Genomic DNA, 20,459 nt, shown 5'->3' with positions numbered 1-20,459 from the left:
GACGGCCCTGGTTATGGGCACCCAGTGTGACAGCATTGATGGACACAGTGCTGTCACATGGATTGCGTTACTTGCTCCCCCATGCCTAGAAGTACCCTGTATTTCCTTTGACTCCGTAGCAGCAGGGGAGTAAAGGAAAATGAAGTATATCCTGCTTAGAATTGTGGGGGTTAAAGCAAACCTGAACAGGTAAAGCACATATTTGCGTGAAATGTATATTACATTTATTACATTTACTTTAAAATTCATATTCATTTCTATCGTACATAGCGGCCAATTTATTAAATCTGGATAAATGGGGAAAAACACAAGATTTGGGTTGTTCCTATGCCAGCTGATCACAACTCTAACTTTATATATCATGGAATATTAAACCTAACTGCTAACAGTTATTAATGCCACATTATAATTTTAACATACTCAGCTTTAGGACTTGAGTGTCAGCTTTCCTAACTTTTCTATGCAGAGATGAACTAGTTAACATCACCAGTGGTGAAAAGCAGGTGAAACTGATTTAAGGAAGTAAGTGTCAGAGCCAGCTTGCCTGGAGCTCTGTGTGATCTGACATGGAGGGATTTGGATAGCTAAGCTTACGCTCCTTCAAGGAATGGCTATGACACTTTTTGTGTGCTTTTGCTATTGTACCTGGCTGGCCTGCTCCTCTGCAGGCGCTTCAAGACTGGTGTACGGCAGCCAAGCCTATAGTCTGCTACCACCCTTGCTCAAGGAGCTGTCAGAGCGCCCAGACTGGAAGAACGAAACACCAGGCCCTCAATCAGTAGCCATCAAATACATGAAAAGGCTGTATAAAATGCTGGCCACCAAAGAAGGAGTTCCCAGGGCCCATAAGAGCACAGAATATAATACGGTCCGTCTATTTACACCAACAACTGAGTGCAAAGTGGGACCAAGAGAAGAGATAAAAAGTCAGTATCAAAAGTGGTAACAATCCACACCTTTTCCTAGTATTTGTACTTTTACCTTAACCACTTGCTTACTGGGCACATATACCCCCTTTCTGCCCAGGCGAAATTTCAGCTTTCAGCACTGTCACGGTTTTTATTTTTTGCACTATAAACAAAAAAAGAGCGACAATTTTGAAAAAAATAAAAACACAATATTTTTTTTTACTTTTTGCTATAATAAATATCCCAATTTAAAAAAAAAAAATTCTCAGTTTAGGCCGATATGTATTCTTCTACATATTTTTGGTAAAAAAATTTGCAATAAGCGTATAGTGATTGATTTGCGCAAAAGTTATAGTGCCTACGAAATAGGGGATAGATTTATGACATTTTTTTTTCTAGTAATGGCGGTTATCTGTGATTTTTGTCAGGACTGTGATATTACAGCGGACACATCGGACACTTTTGACACATTTTTGGGACCATTCACATTTATACAGAGAACAGTGCTATAAATATGCACTAATTACTGTATAAATGTGACTGGCAGGGAAGGGGTTAACACTAGGGGCGATCAAGGGGTTAAATGTGCGCCCTGCCAAGTCATTCGAACTGTGGAGAGAGGTGACTGATCAGTGTCCCTATGTACAAGGGACACAGATCGGTCTCCTGTCCCTGACAAGACATGGATCTCTGTGTTTACACACAGAGATCCACGTCCCTGGCTCTGTAAATGCCGATCGGGGGTACCTGGCGGACATCGCGACCACCAGGCATGTGCATCTGCACCTAAGTCACACGGCGGGCACTTGCGCACCCCCCCCCAGCGGGCAGGAGGCCTGAGGGCGTCATGACGGCCTCCCGGCATTGTGTGGCCGTCATCGTACCATTGCCGGGATGGGAAGTGGTTAAGCACAAAAAATATATAAAATTACTATTTTCAAATGTATGCCAAAAGACAGTTCTAAACACAATCTATTGGTACTTTATTGCAGTAGACTAAGAGCTGGTTGATTGCCCTGGGTTACTACACCGCCTTATTATCCCAGTTATAAAATGGAAAATTGTGTCAAATACTTACCATAATTTTCCTTTCCTGGTGCAAATCAATGGCTGCATACTACCACATGTAAAACCCAGGAAAACTGTTTTAAATACCGTAATTGTATTTTCCGGGTGCCAATCAATGGCTGCATACTACCACATGTATGCTGCCATGTTGGCCCTCGGAAACTTGTATCGAATACCGTAACTTTCCTTTCCTGTCACCATTCCATGACAGCGTAGATGTGGTAGTATGCTACCATGCTGGTGCCAGGAAAATCGCATTTGTGCCTAGGCATTAACCTCTTCATAACCAGACATGGTTTTTAGCCTTTAGAAGTAAAATAATTCAGAGTAAATACCTTACAGGAATTTACAACAAACTGAGAAGTGCATGTACTGTACAATAACTGGTCTTTAAAGTGAAGCCATCAGGAAAGAAATCTAAAGCTGTCAAACTTTGGAGCAAACATCCTTGTCCTCTTATTCATTGTTAAGCCACTTACCAGAAAAAAGCATGCAGCCAGTGAAGTCGCACAATATCTGATATACACATACTGGCCATGGGACCATGTAGTAAAGGTAGGAAAAGCATAGCCTCTCCTGAAATTTGTGCCTTAAAAAAAAAAAAATACATCAATTGTCTGCTCCCATATTGCTATTGTGCCAAATTCCTTTTTCTTGCTCAATAGATTTTATTGCAAAGAAGTGGAAAAACTACCCCATAGCAACGTGTTACAGAATGAATATGAAATCCCTTTTTATGTTAAAACTACAATCTTTAAATTATTAGATTTTTTTTTGTTTTTATTTTAGATACAAAAGATCAGGTTAATGTAAATAGCCTTTTCAACGTATGTAATATTGTATTCAAACATTATTTGTATGTGTTGTTTATAATTCTAGAAGTACATTGACCAGTCATGTTGCTCATTTAATTTGCAGGGTCTTTTTCCTGTTTGTGCATTGCGCCCCTGTTTTCATTATAAGTCTACCAGACAAGTTTTGTTCTGTAGTCTCAAATAATATGAAACACCCAAAAGGCTTCTAGTAGCTAGAGACCATTAGCTAGATTCAAAAAGACCGTCCTAAGTTTAAGTGCGTGTATTCTCAAACTGAGATACACTTAAACCTAGCTAAGAAACGACAGCCTGCGCCGTCGTATCTTGGGGTGCAATATTTAGGCTGGCCTCTAGGTGGCGCTTCCATTGAGTTCGGCGTAGAATATGTAAATCACTAGCTACGCCTACGTACGTGCGCCCGTCGCAGTAAAAATACGCCGTTTACGTAAGGCATTTTCAGGCGTAAAGTTATTCCATCAAATAGCTGGACTAGTCAATGTTAAGTATGGCCGTCGTTCCCGCTTCGAAATTTGAAAATTTTACGTTGTTTGCGTAAGTCGTCCGTGAATAGGGCTGGACGTAATTTACGTCGACGTCGAAACCAATACCTCCTTGAGGCGTACTTTGGCGCAATGCACACTGGGATATGTACACGGACGGCGCATGCGCCGTTCGTGAAAAAAAAAAAGGCAATCACGTCGGGTCACAGTTAATATGCATAAAACACGCCCCCCACATCCTCATTTGAATTAGGCGCGCTTACACCGGCCAATTTACGCTACGCCGCCGTAACTTAGGAGGCAAGTGCTTTGTGAATACAGCACTTGCCTATCTAACTTACGGCAGCGTAGTGTAAATGCCATACGCTACGCCTACCTAACGTTGCGCGCCCCTACCTGAATCTAGCTACATGTGACTAAAACGGCCACAGCTGGAGAAATTTTCTTTCCACAGGTCAGTGTTGATGGGGGGAATTCCTCCCGTGAAACTATTGTATTCTCATAGCAGGGGAGGTTGCCCCCGCCAAGAGAACAACATAAATATTGCTAGCCAGGTTTTTTTTTCACCGGGAACGTGGGGGAACGCAGTTCCGGCACCTCCTGGACTGATTGTATGTAATGGCAAGGGGTGCTGGGGTGTGCTGCAGGGTGTTGATGCTCACTGCTGGGGATCTATTTTTGCAGGGGGGGTCTATTGTTGCTGGTGGGGGACCTATTGTTGCTGGGGGGGGTCTTATGTTGTTGCTGTGGGTCAGTTGTTGCTGAAAGAGATCTACTGTTGGGGCATGGGTCTAATGTTGATGGCAGCCAGAGAGTTTATTAATGCTGGCTGTGCGGAGATCTGTTGATGCTGCCGGGAGTCTATTGTTGCTGGGGGGGGTTTTGTTGTGGGTGGTCCATTGTTGTTAGGGGGATCTATTGGTGCTGGCTGCAGGGGGTCTATTTTACTGTTTTTCTTGATATTGTTACCAAATTCCATACAAATTACTTAGCATCACAAAATAATACTTCGATATTGTCTAAAAGGGGCGGTACGGGGAGGTGGTTAGGGGTGACTTGGAAAGGGGGAGTTCCTGCACCTATTGTCTGAGAAAAAAGCCCTGCTGCTAGCAGCTATAATATCCACTAGCAATAAACACATGTAAAATCTGACAGGCTGGTTGTACCCAAGTTGATTGCTCAATATGGGTTTTCAGCCTGCTCATTTCGAATAGTCTATTGCCAGTTTTAGGGCCAGTAGCACTTTAGGTGTTACCATTGAGCTCTATATATGTGTTTTGCTGAAAGCTCATCAGATTCAGCAAGCAGAATTTTTTTTTCTTTAATGCACATATGTGAACAGGGCTTTTGGGGAACTCCATAACTGGATGTTTTTTATTCATGATCAGTTATTTTTTTATTATACCCAGTAGTAGGGATGAGCCGAACAACACCCCCGCCCCGTTCGCAGAACCTGCGAACAGACCAAAAGTTTGTGTGAACTTTAGAACCCCGTTAAAATCTATGGGACTCAAACGTTTGAAATCTAAAGTGCTAATTTTAAAGGCTAATATGCAAGTTATTGTCCTAAAAAGTGTTTGGGGACCTGAGTCCTGCCCCAGGGGACATGTATCAATGCAAAAAAAGTTTTAAAAACTGAAGTTTTTTCGGGAGCAGTGAATTTAATAATGCTTAAAGTGAAACAATAAAAGTGAAATATTCCTTTAAATTTCGTACCTGGGGGGGTGTATAGTATGCCTGTGATGCAGCGCATGTTTCCCGTGCTTAGAACTGTCCCTGCATAAAGTGTCATTTCTGAAGGAAAAAGTCATTTAAAATCACTCGCAGCTATAATGAATTTGTTGGCTCCCGGCAATTCAGAGAAAAGTCATTCATAAAAAATAAAATGAAAAAAATTAATGCGTGGGGGTCCCCCCAAATTCAATTACCAGGCCTATCAGGTCTGGTATGGATATTAAGGGGAACCCCGCCGTCAATTTAACCACTTAAGGACCCCTTCACGCCGATATACGTCGGCAGAATGGTACGGCTGGGCACAATCACGTATCTGTACGTGTCTCTTTAAGCCCAGCCATGGTGTCGCGCGCACCGCCGGCCCGAAGCTCCGTGACCACGGACCTGCGGGACCCACGAACAGCTCCGCGATCGGTCACTGGAGCTGAAGAACGGGGAGAGGTGTGTAAACACACCTTCCCCGTTCTTCACAGAAAAAAAATTGCTGATTTGCTGATCGCCGCCATTAGTAGTAAAAATTTTATTTTTTTATAAAAATACAATAAAACTATGCCCTATTTTGTAAATTCTATAAATTTTGCGCAAACCAATCGATAAACGCTTATTGTGTTTTTTTTACCAAAAATAGGTAGAAGAATACATATTGGCCTAAACTGAGGGGAAAAAAAAGTTTTTTTAATATATTTTTGGGGAATATTTATTATAGCAAAAAGTTAAAAATATTGCATTTTTTTCAAAATTGTCGCTCTATTTTTGTTTATAGCGCAAAAAATAAAAACCGCAGAGGTGATCAAATACCACCAAAAGAAAGCTCTGTTTGTGGGGAAAAAAGGACACCAATTTTGTTTGGGAACCACGTCGCACGACCGAGCAATTGTCACTTAAAGCGATGCAGTGCCAAATCGCAAAAAGGGGCAAGGTCCTTAACCTGCATAATGGTCCGGGTCTTAAGTGGTTAAAAAAAAAATTATGTGGGGTTGCCCCCAAATATCCATTCCAGACTCTTCAGGTCTGGTGTGTATTTTAAGGGGAACTCCACCCCAAATTTTAAAAAAATGGCGTGGAGTTCCCCCAAATATCCACACCAGACCCCTTATCCGAGCATGCAACCTGGCCGGCTGCAGGAAAAGAGGGGGGGGGACGAGAGAGCGCCCCCCCTCCTGAACTGTACCAGGCCGCATGCCCTCAACATTGGAAGGATGCTTTGGGGGTTCGTGACCCCTCAAAGCACCATGTCCCCATGTTGATGGGGACAAGGGCCTCATCCCCCACAACCCTTGCCCGGTGGTTGTAGGGGTCTGCGGGCGGGGGGCTTATCGGAATCTGGAAGACCACTTTAACAAAGGGGACCCCCAGATCCCAGCCCCTCCCCCCATGTGAAATAGTAATGGGGTACATTGTGCCTCTACCATTTCACTAAGAACGTGTAAAGAATTGTAAAAATAAAACGCACACACTGTGGAAAAAGTCCTTTTATTAAAAAAAAAATAAAAAAAATAAATACAGCGGTGGTAATCCACTCTCGGTCCCCGCTCCAACGTTGTCGGTATCCTGCGACGGGTGATCTCCTCTCGCCGGGGTCCAGCGATGAGAAGATCTCTTCATCCCAGGTCCGGGATCCAGAGCGCACGCATCGCTGGCCGCCTGTCTCCACTGGAGACAGCCCGGCGAATGGCGTGGCTTGAGCTAGTGACAGCTCTTATATAGGTGAGGCGGGGCCACCCGTCGCGTGACCCCGTCCCCCTCTGACGCACCCTCTGACTAACGTCACTGGGGAAGCCCAGACTCCCTTGCGTCAGAGGAGGCCTCACCTATATAAGAGCGGTCAATGGCTCAAGTCGCGTCATGGCTACTGACAACATTGAAGCGGGGACCGAGAGTGGATTACCAACGCTGGATTTATTTTTTAATAAAGGACTTTTTCCACAGTGTGTGCGTTTTTTATTTTTACAATTCTTTACACGTTCTTGGTGAAATTGTACCTCTACCATGTACCCCATTACCAATTCACATTGGGGTGGTGGGTTTGTTAAAGGGGTCTTGCAGATTCCGATAAACCCCCGCCCGAAGACCCCCAAAACCACCGGGCAAGGGTTGTGGGCAGTGGCGGTTCGTCCATAGATGGCGCTGGAGCGCCGCCCCCTCTGGCTCTCACGCCACTGAGTCAAATAACATAGATTCATGCATTGCACGAATCTATGTTATTTTCGCCGCTGCAGCTGTTATTCAGATGGTCGGCGCTCAATTTCCGGCCATCTGAATAACGCCAGCTGGTTGGCTGTAGGGAAATGTCTATCAAAGCCAGCGGCTCTGATAGGCTTTCCCAATACAGCCCGGAAGCTTATTCTCGGAGTGCACAGACTGTACGCCCCTTGAATAAGATGACAGGCGTCTCAGCCAATCAGGTTGGCCGGTTCTGGCTACCAGTAACCTGATTGGCTGAGACGCCTGTCAGTCATCGAGGGCGGGAGAAGACATCGTGGGACATGGATGCCTAAAACCAGTAAGGTAAGTGCCGGGCGGAGGGGGAAGAAAGCAATTTACAGGGCACAGTGGGGACAATTGGCACAGTGGTGACCATTAAAGGGCACAGTGGTGACAATGTATGGCACAGTGGCTGCGTTTAATGGCATGGCACAGTGGCTGCGTTTAATGGCATGGCACAGTGGTGACAATGGATGGCACAGTGACTGCGTTTAATGGCATGGCACAGTGGTGACAATGGATGGCACAGTGGCTGCGTTTAATGGCATGGCACAGTGGTGACAATGCATGGCACAGTGGTGACAATGGATGGCACAGTAGCTGCGTTTAATGGCATGGCACAGTGGTGACAATGGATGGCACAGTGACTGCGTTTAATGGCATGGCACAGTGGTGACAATGTATGGCACAGTGACTGCGTTTAATGGCATGGCACAGTGGTGACAATGTATGGCACAGTGGCTGCGTTTAATGGCATGGCACAGTGGTGCGAATTGATGGCACAGTGACTGCATTTGACGGCATGGCACAGTGACTGCGTTTAATGGCATGGCACAGTGGTGCGAATTGATGGCACAGTGGCTGCATTTGATGGCATGGCACAGTGGTGAAAATTGATGGCACAGTGGCTGCGTTTGATGGCATGTAACAGTGGCTGCGTTTGATGGCATGTAACAGTGGCTGCGTTTGGGCACAGTGAGACTGCAATTTTTTTTTTCCTTTGCGCCCCCCCAAAAATTTTGAGCACCAGCCGCCACTGGTTGTGGGGATGAGGGCCTTGTCCCCATCAACATGGGGACATGGTGCTTTGAGGGGTCACAGACCCCCAAAGCATCCTCCCAATTTTGAGGGCATGTGTCCTGGTACGGTTCAGGAGGGGGGGTGCTCTCTTGTCCCCCCTCTTTTTTCCTGTGGCCGGCCAGGTTGCGTGCTTGGATAAGGGGTCTGGTGTGGATTTTTGGGGGAACCCCACATCATTTTTTTTTTTAATTGACGGCGGGGTTCCCCTTAATATCATACCAGACCTGAAGGGCCTGGTAAATGAATTTGGGGGGACCCCCACGCTTTCCCCAAACACTTTTTAGGACAATAACTTGCATATTAGCCTTTTAAAATGTTCATTTTAGATTTCTCCCATAGACTTTAACAGGGTGTTCCGCGGCTTTTCGAATTTGCCGCGTACACCCCAAATTGTTCGCTGTTCGCCGAACATGCAAACAGGCAATGTTCAAAACAAAAATGATTTCCACTCGAAGCTCATCCCTACCCAGTAGAATTCAAATTCACATTTGAATCATTAGGTATTCAAATTGCAGCGAAGCACTTGACATGTCTGGTTGCCACTGAATGGCCCCCCAAATGTGGTGTGATTTTGCTGCCTGACAGAACGCAGGTGTAAAATCCAGTCTGGCTCAGGGCCAGTGGTGGCTAGTGTTTTTTTTTGTTTGAGGGGAGGCAACACCCCCCCCCCCACTGTCTGCCAGTGGTGGGGATCGGCGGGCATTGGCAGGCACATCGGGGGCAGAGGATCAGGCTGCAACATGCATCTGGCAGCATGTCCTGTGTCCTCTTCTCTTCTGAGATTATGGCTTCTGCCTCCTAGGCATGCAATAGGATCGCCTGACCTTTCAGCCAATCTGGAATCAGACCCACACTTCCTGATTGGCAGAGAGGCGATTCAGTGATAGTAAAACAAATGCATATTTGCTTTTCTAACACACCTGGGTGGGCTCTGAGCGCAATGCTCTGAGCTCCGGGTGCACCCTATTTTGAAGCCTATTAGAGCCTCTAGCTCTAATCGGGTGATTAAAAAAAAAAAACTGCCTCTAATTCAGGCGCCCGATGTCCTGAAAGGGTCCAGAAGCATGAAAAGGGGGTGGCCGTGAATAGATTAAAAGAGAAGTATTTTTATTTTATTTTTTCACCTTTTAAACTTATCTAGGTGGATGCAGCATCGGACCGATGCTGCATCTGTCCCCTGACGTCTCTGAGACGTTGAGAACCAAGCCATCGAACATTGCCGATGGCTGTTCTCACAAATCCCAGAGAGGAGAGCTGCTAACTGTCAATCTCCTCTCTGCTCCACCATGCTCACTGGAGTGCTGAGCTGAGGAAGGGTGGGAAGCGGCCATCTAAGTCTCTCAGTGGCTCGCTAAGACGGTCATCTGTCCAGGCACCTGGCGGATACAGACATTATTGTCCTGATGATGCAGTGTCTGGACTGATTCCTGTGACATCCGCAGAGAGCGGACTTCAGACCGCGCTCTCCTGAAAACGAGTTACAGGAGTGCAAAACTAATTGCACTCCTGTGACCCATAGAAAGTAGCCCAGCCAAACAAGCTTAAGGCTGGGTTCACACCTAATACCAATGCTGCTCCCAGCAGGGGTCCTCGATCAGTTTCAGGTCCGATTTCAGCCTGATTTTTTTGGCTAAATTCAGACCTGAAACGGACCAAAAGACACACAGGTCTCCTTTGCAAATTCGCAGTGGAGAGCCGGTCAATATCTCCTGCTATTGCGAAATGGGTGCGGGGAACCCCCATAACCACTGCCCAGGGTTGCCATGATGCGGTCCCTGTCCCCATCATGGGGACAAGGTGCTTTGGGGTGCTTACTTGTCCCCCCTCCCTTTTTCTGTCCTGCCAGGCTGCATGCTCGGGTAAGGGTCTAGTATGGGCTTTGGGGAGGGGGGGCCCCCACAGCATTATATATATATATATATATATATATTTCTATTGTCAGGAATGTGTTTGTTTGTTTTTTTCAGCTGTCAGCGGGGGAAGCCTGTTGACAGTTGATGACTCATCCGTTGTTAAGAATGCAGCAGACCGCTTCCTGGCCTCTTATTTAACCAGCTATGCACTATGCAGCACACAGTGCATTGTGGGGTGCTCAGCTGGTGAACCTCCTGCCGCGTGCCCCGCAAACTTGGGTGTTCGCCAAACAGGAGATGTTCGGGACAAACTTTTGCTCCGCTCGAGCTGTTCACCCAACTCTAGTTAGAAATGTAACATTTTTATTTCAAATTGACTGTCTAACACATTATGCTGTTTGGTAATTTGAAATGCTAATTGTGCCACCTTTTCTGTCCTTTAATAGATGTGAAAACCCTGGACTTGTTGTTCAATATTGACAGTGTGTCTACATTGGAGCAACATCTTCGCTCTGTCTTGGTTTATTCTGTAAGTAAACAATATTCCTCTTCAAATCTCTCCTGCACCTGTAGCCTGGAGTTTGTGGATCAAGAGACTGAAAGCCCTGTCTGTCCTAGACTTCTGTATACATCTGAATTTCAACTGCAGAGAAAGCAAAGGTGGATTGAGATTAACGTAACCTCTTTTCTTCAAGCGTTTGTCACGAATCGGCAAAACATTCACCTGTTGTTTAATTTGACATGTATGAGGAACAAGGTTCACTACAGTTTTGGAATAGGGGAACCGCTAAGAAAAGCAAGGTCTCCTCCATGTTTGCTTCTTTATTTAAATGACACCAGAAGTTTGGCATACCACTGGAAAAAGTTGCATATAGGTCATCCCAGCTGGGATCAGAGTGGGCATGTAATTTCATATCTCAGTGATTTAGCGGAAAACCTCCAAATGCAAAAAGCCTCTCGCCAACGTAGAGGCCAAGACACGGAGGTGAACAGTCCACCTGAGTCAATTGCATTTAACTTCAGTGAGCTAGCCAAACAATTTGTGCATCATCAAAATGAGTGTGAGCTTCATCGATTTCGACTCAGCTTCAGCCAACTGAACTGGGACAAATGGATCTTGGCACCAAATCGATATAGCCCAGATTACTGCAAAGGAATATGCCCTAGGGTTGTTGGCCACAGGTATGGTTCTCCAGTACATACTATGGTTCAAAATATAATCTATGAAAAACTGGACTCTTCTATACCCCGGCCTTCTTGCGTCCCATCTGAATACCGACCCATGAGTGTTCTCATCGTTGAACCTGATAAATCTATAGCATATAAAGAGTATCAAGATATGATTGCAACCAAATGTACCTGCCGTTAGCCTTCCTTTGCATAATCGTGATCTGTGTGACCAGCCATAAGCAGCCCATGCTTTTAGGTTTTATAGTGACATAATGGTAGAAAAGTTTAATGACAAATGGAATGTTAGAATTTCATCTACCCATATCCAAAAGCTGGTATTTTGTATTGTATTAGGAAAATTTGCCAATTATTACTTTTCTTTGTTCCAATCCTATTTGCTTCTGGTTTTATGGTAAAGGTACATTTAAATTTGCTTGAAAAAATCCTCCATCTTCAATGTAAACCTGAAAGAAAACTGCTTTACAAAGAAAAATATGAACTTTTTGTATGAGCTTTAGCTTGCATAAAAAGTGGGTACACTAAACTTTTGACAAAGTATTTGCAAAGCTCTATTTTGAAGCAAATTTCATTAAGTATTTGAAGCATCAGTTTGAGTAAAATCTGCATAGACCTGGGTGGGCTGGCTATAACTTGCTGCTTGTGGGCTTCATCAGGCAATCTAGATAGTTTAGCACTACTTGGCACTAGTTGAAAGCCTGCTGAAGCCTCCTAGCAGCTTGTTTTGAGTGACATCCAATGATCTGCAGTGAGAGCTGTGTTGGACATCTCCAAACTGGAGCTACAGACCCCTTAAAATTGGCTAAAAGCTTTAAAGATGTTTTGTCAAAGCTTAATCTACAGATTGGGGTTGATTTACTAAAACTGGAGAGTGCACAATTTGGTGCAGCTCTGCATAGAAACCAATCTGCTTCCATGTTTTTGTGTCAAAGCTTAATTGAACAAGCTGAAGTTAGAAACTGGCTACCATGCACAACTGGACCAGATTTTACTCTATACAGTCTTAGTAAATCAACCCCATTGCACGTAACAGGGGCGGAAGCCCATGTGTACAAGGCCTAGGGCCCAAATACAACAATAGGGTCAAACAAAATAATCTATGCTTCTTGCTTAAAGATATTTTAATGATGCTGTGTTTAAATATCTAAAGGACTCTAGATGCCATGAAGGAGGTTTTAAGATTACCGGCGTCGCTTTTAAATGGCCCAAGTTCTTTTAAAGAACAGGTCAAATGGTTGTCTCTGAGACAACCGCCCTCCTTCACTTGTGGAATCTGAGCAAAAGTTGTCTAAAACTGCAGACAACTTCCTTTAATGCAACACAGTGAAAATGTTCTTAAGTGAACTCTAAGATTTGGTTTACACAGGGGCGACCTGTCAGGCGACTCAGCCGCCTGACAAGTCGCGGTCCTCTCTATTCAATGGAACCGTTCTAATAGGAGCGACGCAAGTCGCTTCAACTTAGAAAAGGGTTCCTGTACGACTTTGGGGGCGATTCGGGGCGACTTGCATTGACTTCAATACAGATTTTATTTTGCAAGTTGCTTCTCAAGTCGTCTTGAGATCGCCTTGCAGAGTCGTGCCGCCTGTGTGTGAACCGGCTCCAACTAGTGATATCTAGCAGGTTTTTGCAGAAATCTATGCAAAAACATTTTGAGCTACAATGTTGCAAGCAAAGTGCTAGTACTTAGCATTTGAACTTGGCAAATATTTGTAAATGTATATTTTAACACAACTTCTTTTTGGATAGAAGAGAGGCAGTACTGCTACACTTGGGGTCACATTTTATAAAGCCGAAAATGTGACATTTGCCAAATGTTCACTGGTTTTTGTTACATTCACTGCTTTATAAATAAGCCCCTTGGACTTGACGTTAAACGTTGTGTTTGTAGGGAGCAGTACTGCTTATGCTATGTGATAATACTGCTTTACTTTTCTCAGCATAGCAGGCTCCCTTGCTGGATATAGAATATCTAAATATTGGAGCTCTTGCTGTGTTTAAATGCTGTATTTGTAAAGAGTAGTATTGCTACTGCCATTATAATATCGAATATCTAAAAATTTGAGCTCTTATCTTGTGTAGCTCATTTTAAGATCTCCCTTTAGGTATACTTTTTCATGTTGTCTTACTTTTTGAGGTTCCCCTAGCATTCGCAAGTGGGCCTTCAATAAAAGGTAACATTAGGTGGGTTTATATAATATATAATACTAACACTTTGTAATTTATTGTTGGGAAAGGATGGGGAACTTTTCTGTTAGCACAGCAATTTGACACTCTTAAATGTCTTGTTTCAGAAGATGCGGCTGTAAAAACACTACTACATTTTATTAAGTAGTCAGCGCTATGGTTATCGATGCAATGCACTGTATTTTTCCTAATGAATATGTTGGCTGCCACTGTATTTGCAATTAAATCGAAAATGCAATGTCGTGTCCCTTGTTTATTTTAAATGGTCCTTTTTTGTGTTTTTGCATGCATGTGCCTTTATATACCCCTGGAGATGGGGGAATATTAAAATGTGTGTAAGTATAATGAGATCAATGACTGACTCGGTAATGCTGAACAATATTTTCCAAATTTCCCTGTATATTGTGACGATGCTAGATGATTATATACTTTAGAGTTTGAAATCCCAAATCAACATTTTTTTTGAAAGCACTTTTTATTTTATTTTTTAAATTTTTATTTTTTTCCAAAATGATTCCAAGAGCAATGTTGCAGATGGATATGATTTCATAAAATCAAATTTTATAATTTATATACATCATAACTGCAAAGCCCCATGTATTCTTTTTTACACCCATTTCTCTAATGCACTAAAGGTAAACTTTTAAACTCAACATGTTACAATTTGACTGTACAATTGTTGGATCCACCAACAACCATGTAGTGCAAGGACCTGCCTACTTGGATACTAATCAATTGGATCGTTTTAGTTCATAAAACATTGTGTAGTCAGATTACAGCATGTTTGGTTTCAATGATCTTTTAGCTCAAGCTTGTCAATGCTTCCCCTCAACTCTGTGGGGTTGATTTACTAAATCTGGAGCGTACAGAATGTGGTGAAGCTCTCCATAGAAACGAATACGCTTCCACATTTTTGCCAAAGCTGAAGTTAAAAGCCGATTGGCTACCGTGCACAGCTGAATCAGTTTTTGCACTCTCCGGTTTTAGTAAATCAACTCCTGTTAGGCTCCATTCACACCTCCTGAAGTGCTTTTTTGCGTTTCGTTTTTTTCTGTGATTTTTGCCATGATTTGCATTTGGTTTTTGTTTTTTCCCCCAATCTAACTGCTACTACTGATTCATCATTCAGAATCCTACAGGGTTCCTAAGGATAGTCCTGGAGGGAACCTGATGCAGCATTTTCCCAAGACAGGCTATTTAAGCCCTTGAAATACTTTGTTTACCCATTAAAGTAAAACTGTTAGGACTGCTTCACACTAGAATGCGGTGCAGGAAAGAAAAGTTCAATGCACATTTCCTGCAATGCATGTGATGGTGATGCACTTGTGAGATGCATGTGGGTGCCATTGATTTGTAATGGCACTTCAAGCGCATCTCACAAATGCAGCATGTTTAAGGCCACCAAACTGAATGGCACTACAGTACCTGTCAATTTGAAAAAGTAGTGTTTGCATTACTTTTCTATGTTCCTATGCATTTTTACAGCCCATTCAAATGAATGGGCTGTCAAAATGGGAACATATGTGTTCAAGTGTGAACCGGCTCTTAACCACTTAAGCCCCGGACCATATTGCTGCCTAAAGACCCAAGGGGTTTTTACAGTTCGGGACTGCGTCGCTTTAACAGACAATTGCGCGGTCGTGCGACGTGGCTCCCAAACAAAATTGGCGTCCTTTTTTCCCCACAAATAGAGCTTTCTTTTGGTGGTATTTGATCACCTCTGCGGTTTTTATTTTTTGCGCTATAAACAAAAATAGAGCGACAATTTTGAAAAAAATTCAATATTTTTTACTTTTTGCTGTAATAAATATCCCCCAAAAACATATATAAAATTTTTGTCCTCAGTTTAGGCCGATACGTATTCTTCTACCTATTTTTGGTAAAAAAAATCGCAATAATCGTTTATCGGTTGGTTTGCGCAAAATTTATAGCGTTTACAAAATAGGGGATCGTTTTTTTGCATTTTTTTTTTTACTACTAATGGCGGCGATCAGCGATTTTTTTTTTTCGTGACTGCGACATTATGGCGGACACTTCGGACAATTTTGACACATTTTTGGGACAATTGTCATTTTCACAGCAAAAAATGCATTTAAATTGCATTCTTTATTGTGAAAATGACAGTTGCAGTTTGGGAGTTAACCACAGGGGGCGCTGTAGGAGTTAGGGTTTACTTTGTGTGTGTTTACTAGTGTAGGGGGGTGTGGCTGTAGGAATGACGTCATCGATCGTGTCTTCCCTATAAAAGGAATGACGCGATCGATGCGCCGACACAGTGAAGCACGCGGAAGCCGCGTGTACACGCGGCTCTACCCGTTCTTCAGCTCCCCGAGCGGACCCGACCTCCGCATGTACCGGGGGGGGGGTCCTGATCGGACCCCCCACCCACGTCTAGCAGAGGACGTACAGGTACGTACATGTGCCTGTCCGTGCCATTCTGCTGACGTATATGTACATGAGGAGGTCGGGAAGTGGTTAAAGCATAACTAAAGGAAAAACTTTATTTTTTTGGTTTTGGGAAGAGTGAGACTGGGTTCACACTGTAGAACACAGTGGCTCACAGCAGGCGTCCGGTGTGTCTCCAGTCACCATTTCAGCCTGAATTTTTGTCTAAATTCGGACCTGAAATGGACCATAAGACTCACAGGGCTCCTGTGCAATTGGCACTGGAGCCACTGCAGAGATGCGAGAGTCGGTCACAATCTCCTGCTATACGGAGAAACCCCCATCCAATTCACAGTAGTGTGAATCCAGCCCGAGGGAATTAGAATACCTGTCAGGTTTTCATTGCTGTTCGTGCTCCTGTGATGAAGCTTTCTTGTCATGTTTACTGTTGGCATCGAAAGAATATTCCAAATATTAAGTTGACGCCAGAACAGTAATAGAGGGGAAATCTTTCATGGGGGAATATATAATCTGGTAAAAATTAGACCCCTTTCACACTGGAGCGTATTGCAGGCGCTATAGCGTTAAAAATAGCGGCTGCAATACGCCCTTAAAAAATCTGTCCCCATTCACTCCAGTGTGAAAGCCCGAGCGGTGCGCTAGCAGGACAGTAAAAAAAGTCCTGCTAGCTGCATCTTTAGAGCGGAGAAGGAGTGGTGTGTTTACCGCTCCTCCCCTGCTGCTGCCCATTAAAATCTATTGGACAACAAGCTCTTTTCAGCTACTTACAGATTAGGCACTATGCCCAAACAATAGCCCCCCGGCTCCTTTTCTCAAAACCAACCCCTTTTGAACGAATCATACTCGAGGGCACGGCCCGAAGAGGCCTCATATCAGACATATACCAAATCCTCAATGAGTACCCCATACACACCAAAGGTAAACATGCATATATGCTCCGATGGGAGAGGGAGTTGGGGGAGGTGCTCTCGGAGGACGAGTGTAGGGCGGTCTGGAGGCAGGCGGCCAAGAGTTCGATATGCACCCTCTATAAGGAAAACACGTATAAAGTGCTGTTCTTTTGGTACCTGACCCCGGACGTCCTCCACAAGATTTACCCCTCCACCTCTGACCGGTGCTGGCGCTGTAACCAAGCCAAGGGCACATTGTTCCATCTGTACTGGGCATGCCCCTTGATTGTCCCGTTCTGGACTCAAACCCAAGAGCTCCTATCCCGCCTCTTCGAGGTGCCCATACCCCTCTCCCCGAAGCTATTCCTGCTGGGCCTATCCCAACCTCGCATAGCCAAACCTTATAAGAAACTGCTGAGACACATAACCACAGCTGCGAGGTGCCTGATAGCACTTCATTGGAAGAAACCAACCCCCCCGCCCCAAGAAGCCCTTTATGCTAGGGTCAAGGATGTAGAGCTCATGGAAAAAATGACGGCTAGGATCCGGGACAGGCTAGAGGACCACGATCTGGTGTGGGAGAGGTGGCATGTGAAGGAGGACCCGCCGTGAGTCGACGACTGGCCGCCAAGGTACATTACCTTCCCTGACATTCCTGCCTGCCCCCCCCCCCACCCCTGTCCTCCTCCCCCCTTCCTTTTTCATCTTCCCTCTCCCTTTCTTCACCCCACCCTCTTCCTATACCCCCCCTCTTCTTTGATCTCCAGTTATGTTACATGTTACTGATAGCATAAATAAGTACGAAGCCAATGTGTAAGTCCAGTTAGCTAGAATTCTGTACACCCGCCTTCCTAATGTACTTGAACTGCTGCTATATCTTGTATGGACCTTTTCTGAAAATAAAAAATTGTTATTTGAAAAAAAAAAAAAATCTATTGGACAGCGGGGAAATACCGCCCGCAATGCGCTGCTTCAGCAGTGCATTGTGGGCGGTTTTAATCCTTTCTCAGCCGCTAGAGGGGGGGTAAATGCGGCCCAAATGTGCCGCTAATCTGCCCATAGCGTCGGCGGTAAAAATAGTGGCGTTTTACCGCCGATGCTATGGGCGGCACAGTGTCAAACAGCTCTTAGGGATTCCTTTACTATGGAGGGATTTTCTGTCAATGGGACACAGATGGCAAAAAACACTGACGGGTTATAACCCTCCCTTATCTTACTAAAAACACACTATTTACAATGACTTGTACAGACCTAACAAGAAAAGAAATCTGTAGGAAAATGGGATTGAAGAATTTGGGCCCATCTATAAACCCCTATAATAAAACTTCATAGTCTTCTATATATCTGTTCTTTCCCTTTGCAAACCTTGCACTGCTAATTCTTGTTAAAACCACCAAAGAATAAGGCTCCATTTGTACATGCGATTACATGCTGCAAAAAATCGCCTCAGGTAGTTGCTGGCTGTGTGAACATGAATATCTGGGGCCACCATCGGCCTTTCATTACAATGTATGGGATTAGCAGCCACAGCTGTTCATGCCCATCTGCTGATTCCAACCCCAGGAATCTGCAGCATGTATAATTGTCTTTACAAATTGAGCCACTCCACTCTCCCTGATCAATATTGAATTGTCGGTCAACAAACGTGTGCGTAGTAACTTACGTGTTTTTCAGCTTTTTGGCTCCACCCTTTGGGCACATTCTGCTAATGTTGTGTTTGGTGAGCATTGCTTCCGAGCATGCGTGTTTGTACTTTGGACTTTTGTCTGACGGACTTATAAGACTGCCATCCTACATTTGTCCGGAAAATCTGACAATTGTCTGGAGCGTACAAATGCTTTAGACCCCATACAAACAGTACAACTTTTGTGGTCTGATTTCCTTTAGATTTACCAAAACTATGTAGCGCAAGGGCCTGCCTTGAATAGAAAAAATTTAAACTCTTAAAGGAGTTGTAAGGAAAAAACATTTTTGCCTAAAATTAATGTCTACAAGGTAGACAGACAGAATAGTGTAATGATTCTGTTAAAACGAGTAAATACCTATTAAATTCCTTCATCTATATCACCTCCGGCATTCTAGTTTCAGTTCTCTCATTCACTTCCTGGTTTGCGGCGCTCGTTCATGTAAGAACTACATTTCCCAGTATGAATTGCGGCACGCCCAGTAATTCACACCTCCTTGAAGTCTCTAACATGTAGAGAGCGTCCTGCCGTACTCATGTAGTTCCCAGGAGGGGGTGAGCACGTCACTGACCACCGCAGTAAAGTCTTCCATCACGGTGGTCAGTAAAATCAGACAAGCAGGAAGTGAACAGAACAGAGAAGAAATAGAGCAACTTCTGAGCAAAAACAATGAGGAAGTGAAAAGAGGAATGTCTGCAGGTAAAGGATGTTTTCCTTTACAACCCCTTTAAGCCTCGTACACACAATCGTATTTTACGACAACAAGTATGATGGCAGAGTTTTGTCGGAAATCCAACCGTTTGTACGCCCCATCGGACAATTGTTGTTGGAATTTCCGACAACAAATGTTTTATAGCATGCTTTAAAACTGTCTGACAACAAATGTGTCTTATCGGATTATCTGATCGTGTGTACACAAGTCCATTGGAAAAAAAATCCAAAGTACAAACACGCATGCTCTAAACCAATGCTAACCATAGCACAACATTAGCAGAAGTTGACCAAAGGGTGGCGCTAAAGAGCTGAAAATACACTTTTTTCATGTATGTTGGCAGAAAAAGTTCTGCCGTCTGTATACATACCAAGTTCATGGCAAATGCCCTTCCCACAAAATTCCATGGATTTGTCCAATGGAAATCTGATTGTGTGCATGAGGCTTTAAGGTTTGACCACATTATATGGTTTTGGAAAATCTGAAGGAAAACATTCTACAGAAAATGTTATAGTGTGTATCCAGCTTTAGGCTACTTTCACACTGAGGTGCTTTGCAGGCGCTATAGCGTCTGCAAAGCGCCCTGAAAGGGCCACTCCAGTGTGAAAGCCCTCAGGCTTTCACACTGGAGCGGTGTGCTGGCAGGACAGTTAAAACTCTGGCTAGCTGCATCTTCAAAGGCCCTGTAAGAGCAGTGTATACACCACTCCTAAAGCGCCCCTTCGTGAATAGGCGTATCTACTGATTTACATATTCTACGCCGACCGCAATGGAAGCGCCACCTAGCGGCCAGCAGAAATATTGCAACCTAAGATAGGACGGCGCAAGCCGTCGTATCTTAGATATGTTTAAGTGTATCTCTGTTTGAGAATACACTTAAACTAAGGTCGGCGCAGATTCCGAGTTAGGTCGGCGTATCTACTGATACGCCGACCTAACTCTTTCTGAATCTAGCTAGTTGTGTTCCTCAAACCATTCTTGATTTCATCAGACCAAGCCATCTGCTTCCATTGTTCAGTGGTCTAGTTCTGGTGTTCATGTGCCCATTGTAGGTGCTTCTAGCTGTGGACAATAGTCAACATATACACTTCACTGGTCTGTGGCTATGCAACACCTTATGAAACAGACTCTGATACACTGAGTGTTCAGACACCTTGCTATTGGAACCAGTGTTGCCTATTTTCAGCAATATAAGCTACAGTAGCTTGTCTTTTGGGTGAGACTAAAC

At 44.1% G+C, this 20,459-nt stretch overlaps 1 protein-coding gene across 1 annotated transcript; it reads left to right on the top strand.

Annotated features, from left to right (window-relative positions):
• The first annotated feature begins 528 nt into the window (after nt 1–528).
• On the top strand, nt 529–11,842 carry GDF9 (growth differentiation factor 9). The gene is made up of 2 exons (XM_040344626.1): nt 529–926; nt 10,610–11,842. Exons 1-2 carry the CDS (start codon nt 608–610, stop codon nt 11,530–11,532), a joined length of 1,242 nt encoding a protein of 413 aa, XP_040200560.1. The 5' UTR covers nt 529–607; the 3' UTR covers nt 11,533–11,842.
• The last annotated feature ends 8,617 nt before the right edge of the window (nt 11,843–20,459 follow it).

The sequence above is a fragment of the Rana temporaria genome, chromosome 3 (assembly GCF_905171775.1).
Source record: "Rana temporaria chromosome 3, aRanTem1.1, whole genome shotgun sequence".
Taxonomy (NCBI): Eukaryota; Metazoa; Chordata; class Amphibia; order Anura; family Ranidae; genus Rana; species Rana temporaria.
This window is presented reverse-complemented; position numbering and strand designations above follow the sequence as displayed.